Here is a 5,756-nt window from a genome sequence, read left to right as displayed (position 1 = left end):
ATCATTTAAATGCAAAAACCACCGTTAAAAGTCACTTTTAGGGGCGAAAAACAGCCTCTGTCCACTTCGTCAACAAACTGATAGGCAAATGGACAAAAGTGTGATTAAAGCATTTGCGGGACCCCAGCGAGCTCCAGACTATGTGCATTGTGTCGGGGACCCCCGTGAATGATAAGACCCATCATTTAAATGCAAAACCCCCCATTAAAAGTCACTTTTAGGGGGAAAAAACAGCCTCTGTCCACTTCGTTAACAAACTGATAGGCAAATGGACAAAAGTGTGATTAAAGCAATTTTCGGGATCCCAGCGAGCTCCAGACTATGTGCATTGTGTCGGGGACCCTCCACAATGATAAGACCCATCATTTAAATGCAAAAACCACCGTTAAAAGTCACTTTTAGGGGCGAAAAACAGCCTCTGTCCACTTCGTTAACAAACTGATAGGCAAATGGACAAAAGTGGGATTAACCCTTAGATGCATGAACGACCAATACCTACACTCTTCCATGAGTGGGGTCAAAAATGACCCCAATTAGAATCAATGTGTTTTTGCAATGAATTAAAAAAAATGTCTTTAATTTTGGTTAAAGGTGATTATATTTATTATATTCGGGTCAACAAAAGACTGATTTTACATTTAACATGCTTATTTATAACTTTTAAAAAAACAATTCACAAGAAAAAACATCAAAAATCTTCAAAGATTATTGTTAGTATGTCCATCTGTCTGGAGGACAAAAAAGAAAATGAACATACATAAGACCAGAACACTGTCCACTCACATGTGCCCACACAAACGTCTTTTCTCTATTCACTGTGTGCAGTTGTCACAAACTATTTGCTTTTGGCTGTGACCATTGCACACTGGGGTACTGCATTTCCAACAGCAATTGGTGGCTTTGCGATCTTTGTTTCTTGGACACATCTGGCACCTCTTTCTCTTCTGTTGGCCCTCTGTGCTTCTCTCCTGTTGCTGGTTTGCAGCTTTTGTCACTCCACACCTTCCCATTGCTTCAGTGATGTAGGTTGGTAGGTACGGGGTACCTTCCAGTCGACTTTTTATATGAGGAGTCACAAGCTCCTTTGCGAGCTCTGTGAGGAAATGTCGCCGTGCGTTGGTGATACCTGTGGAAATTTCAGGGTGCTGAGCCCTGAAAAATTAGTAGGCGTTTAGATTGGCTATATCAATCATGTTGTACCACAGCACCATGGGCCACCTCTGTGTCTGGCGCTTGCAGGTGTAGTAGCCAACCATCTGGTCAACGGTATCTACACCTCCTTTGGTCTGGTTGTAGAAGAGGATTATTTCTGTTTTTTTCTTTGTGCTGTTTTCATCCACCATCTTGCTGTGGTGCATTGTGCTGAGAAGCAGAACAGCCTTTCCCTTTTTTCTGATATAGCTGATCATGGTCATGCTGCCATTGAACCCAAATTCAGTGCTGTGGACCTCCCTCGACTTGGAAGCCTTCATCACTGGAGGTATGTCTGGCTTGTTCTGTCGCAACGTTCCCACAATAGTCAGACCCTTCTCCAGGAGATACTCTGCAAGAGGCACACTGGTGAAGAAGTTGTCTGTGGTGATGTTGCGACCTGTGTGTCTGAATCCATTGCACAACTGACGGACAGTGTTTTCCCCTAGATTCTTCTGGACTTCTTCCCCTGGTTGTCTCCCTGTGTACACAATTCCATCAATTGCATAAGGGGTGCGTGCATCACAAACCCAGAATATCTTTATGCCGTACTTGGCAGGCTTGCTTGGCATATACTGCAACAACTTGGTCCTCCCTCGAAATGGTACAAGTTGTTCGTCCACTGTGACACAATCACTGGGGATGAATTTCTGCCTGCAGTTGACCAGGAACAGGTCCCATATGTAGCGGAAGGCTGTCATGTGGTCTGTTTCCAGTCGGGAGGCTCTGGTCCTCTTGTCATCAAAGCGCAGCAAACGGCGAATATCTTCAAAACGTCCAATTGACATTGTGGCCTTGTACATTGGGTTGTGTAGAGGACTCCCAAAGAGCACACGGATTGGTACATCCCAGTTTTTCTCACTTCCTGCAAGAATGGTCAATCCAATGAAGGCCATGAGCTCCTCTTTGCTTAGCTTTTTCCACTCTTTTCCTCTGTTTGTTGCGACTCTTCTTCCCTCCATGTTTGTGCATCTCAACACCTCTTCTAATATACTATCAGTGATAAACAGCTTCCATGCATCTATTGGAGAGACGGTGCTAAACCCAGGTGCAGGCCCTGACCGACTTCTCAGTCAATTGTGGCTTGGTGTTTTAGCCTGGGTGGGAGGTAACTCTGCCCAGTAAGAGCCCTTGCGGCTCATTCTGTTGGATACAATATCCATTTCCTCTTCGGAGGACTCAGAGGACTCCTCCGTGTCCGACTGATCTTGTTCGGCAGGGGCAGGTTGGTTCCCAGACGGCCTGACATGTCCAGGTGGACAATAATCCCATCCGTTCAGGATCATATCTCGAGCAAGGTCTGCGGGTATCCTAGCTGGCCTCCAAGTAGCCATGATAGTCTAGATGAGAAAACATAAAACAGACAATGTTTGAATGACACACAAAACTATAAATCAATATGTAGCTATCTAAGTAAATGTCGGTATGTCGGTGTGTGTTTGTGTGTGTGTGTGTGTCACACACACACACACACACACACACACACACACACACACACACACACACACACACACACACACACACCGACATTTACTTAGATAGCTACATATTATATGTAAGTAAAGGCACAGCCATGCATGAGTACACGCACACAGCCACACACACCCACACACACACACAGACATACACACACACACACACACACACACACACACACACACACACACACACACACACAAATCAATATTCAATAATCATATAATAGGTTACCTAACAGGTTAGCTTTTATTACTAGTGTAATGTTAGCTAGCTTAGTAAGCTAGCTAACAGAGTACTAACATTACTACTAACATTATTTAGCAGTTAGCTAACTAGTGTCTACTTTGTTGACCAACATGATACTCTATCACAGAAAAGTCATGGAGTTGATAAATGAAGATAATAATTACATGTATGCTGCTGTGTCAAACTGACCTCCTGGTGGTGAGACTGCAGGCATCAGATGTGTAAGTGGGACAGAAAATGTATCCTGACAGTCACAGTTGGTAAGAATCAAAGGTTCCCAAAGCAAACCCTTGAGATTCTGTAGGAAATGCTTGGGGTCATTTTTGACCCCGCTTATGAAAAACTGGGGTGGTGACACAAAAACTGCAATTTCTTAAAATGTATAAAAACATTTAAAAAAATTCAAATGGCCTCAAGTCACAAACATGTTTTATGAGGAATACCTGGAATATGGAAGTGTAAAAACTTTTAATTTCAGAGATTTTGAAGAATAACAACCCTCGGGGTCATTTTTGACCCCACTTATGCATCTAAGGGTTAAAGCAATTTTGGGGATCCCAGCGAGCTCCAGACTATGTGCATTGTGTCGGGGACCCTGGAGAATGATAAGACCCATCATTTAAATGCAAAAACCACCATTAAAAGTAACTTTTAGGGGCGAAAAACAGCCTCTGTCCACTTCGTTAACAAACTGATAGGCAAATGGACAAAAGTGGGATTAAAGCATATGCGGGACCCCAGCGAGCTCCAGACTATGTGCATTGTGTCGGGGACCCTCCACAATGATAAGACCCATCATTTAAATGCAAAAACCACCATTAAAAGTCACTTTTAGGGGCGAAAAACAGCCTCTGTCCACTTAGTTAACAAACTGATAGGCAAATGGACAAAAGTGTGATTAAAGCAATTTTCGGGACCCCAGCGAGCTCCAGACTATGTGCATTGTGTCGGGGACCCTGGAGAATGATAAGACCCATCATTTAAATGCAAAAACCACCATTAAAAGTCACTTTTAGGGGCAAAAAACAGCCTATGTCCAATTCGTTAACAAACTGATAGGCAAATGGACAAAAGTGTGATTAAAGCATTTGCGGGACCCCAGCGAGCTCCAGACTATGTGCATTGTGTCGGGGACCCTGGAGAATGATAAGACCCATCATTTAAATGCAAAAACCACCATTAAAAGTCACTTTTAGGGGCGAAAAACGGCCTCTGTCCACTTCGTTAACAAACTGATAGGCAAATGGACAAAAGTGTGATTAAAGCATATGCGGGACCCCCGCGAGCTCCAGACTATGTGCATTGTGTCGGGGACCCTCCACAATGATAAGACCCATCATTTAAATGCAAAAACCACCGTTAAAAGTCACTTTTAGGGGCAAAAAACAGCCTCTGTCCACTTCGTTAACAAACTGATAGGCAAATGGACAAAAGTGTGATTAAAGCATATGCGGGAGCCCAGCGAGCTCCAGACTATGTGCATTGTGTCGGGGACCCCCGTGAATGATAAGACCCATCATTTAAATGCAAAACCCCCCATTAAAAGTCACTTTTAGGGGGAAAAAACAGCCTCTGTCCACTTCGTTAACAAACTGATAGGCAAATGGACAAAAGTGGGATTAAAGCAATTTTCGGGATCCCAGCGAGCTCCAGACTATGTGCATTGTGTCGGGGACCCTCCACAATGATAAGACCCATCATTTAAATGCAAAACCCCCCATTAAAAGTCACTTTTAGGGGGAAAAAACAGCCTCTGTCCACTTCGTTAACAAACTGATAGGCAAATGGACAAAAGTGGGATTAAAGCAATTTTCGGGATCCCAGCGAGCTCCAGACTATGTGCATTGTGTCGGGGACCCTCCACAATGATAAGACCCATCATTTAAATGCAAAAACCACCATTAAAAGTAACTTTTAGGGGTGAAAAACAGCCTCTGTCCACTTCGTTAACAAACTGATAGGCAAATGGACAAAAGTGGGTTTAAAGCATATGCGGGACCCCGCGAGCTCCAGACTATGTGCATTGTGTCGGGGACCCTGGCGAATGATAAGACCCATCATTTAAATGCAAAAACCACCATTAAAAGTAACTTTTAGGGGCGAAAAACAGCCTCTGTCCACTTCGTTAACAAACTGATAGGCAAATGGACAAAAGTGTGATTAAAGCAATTTTCGGGATCCCAGCGAGCTCCAGACTATGTGCATTGTGTCGGGGACCCTCCACAATGATAAGACCCATCATTTAAATGCAAAAACCACCATTAAAAGTAACTTTTAGGGGCGAAAAACAGCCTCTGTCCACTTCGTTAACAAACTGATAGGCAAATGGACAAAAGTGGGATTAAAGCATATGCGGGACCCCCGCGAGCTCCAGACTATGTGCATTGTGTCGGGGACCCTCCACAATGATAAGACCCATCATTTAAATGCAAAAACCACCGTTAAAAGTAACTTTTAGGGGCGAAAAACAGCCTCTGTCCACTTCGTTAACAAACTGATAGGCAAATGGACAAAAGTGTGATTAAAGCAATTTTCGGGACCCCAGCGAGCTCCAGACTATGTGCATTGTGTCGGGGACCCTGGAGAATGATAAGACCCATCATTTAAATGCAAAAACCACCATTAAAAGTCACTTTTAGGGGCAAAAAACAGCCTCTGTCCACTTCGTTAACAAACTGATAGGCAAATGGACAAAAGTGGGATTAAAGCAATTTTCGGGATCCCAGCGAGCTCCAGACTATGTGCATTGTGTCGGGGACCCTCCACAATGATAAGACCCATCATTTAAATGCAAAAACCACCATTAAAAGTAACTTTTAGGGGTGAAAAACAGCCTCTGT

The 5,756-nt window shown here is 43.7% G+C and overlaps 1 protein-coding gene across 1 annotated transcript; it reads right to left on the bottom strand.

The window, feature by feature from the left end:
• Positions 1-1,160: 1,160 nt before the first annotated feature.
• Positions 1,161-3,126, bottom strand: LOC307022764 (piggyBac transposable element-derived protein 4-like; the record flags this gene model as incomplete). Its single annotated transcript, XM_079655657.1, has 2 exons — positions 3,081-3,126; positions 1,161-2,531 (listed from the first exon to the last, which is right to left on the bottom strand). Exon 2 carries the CDS (start codon positions 2,151-2,153, stop codon positions 1,161-1,163), a length of 993 nt encoding a protein of 330 aa, XP_079511783.1. The 5' UTR covers positions 2,154-2,531; positions 3,081-3,126.
• Positions 3,127-5,756: the final 2,630 nt, after the last annotated feature.

The sequence above is a fragment of the Notothenia rossii genome (genome assembly GCF_949606895.1).
Source record: "Notothenia rossii genome assembly, chromosome: 10".
NCBI lineage: Eukaryota > Metazoa > Chordata > Actinopteri > Perciformes > Nototheniidae > Notothenia > Notothenia rossii.
Note: the sequence above shows the minus strand (reverse complement) of the source record. Positions and strands in the feature narration are given on the sequence as shown.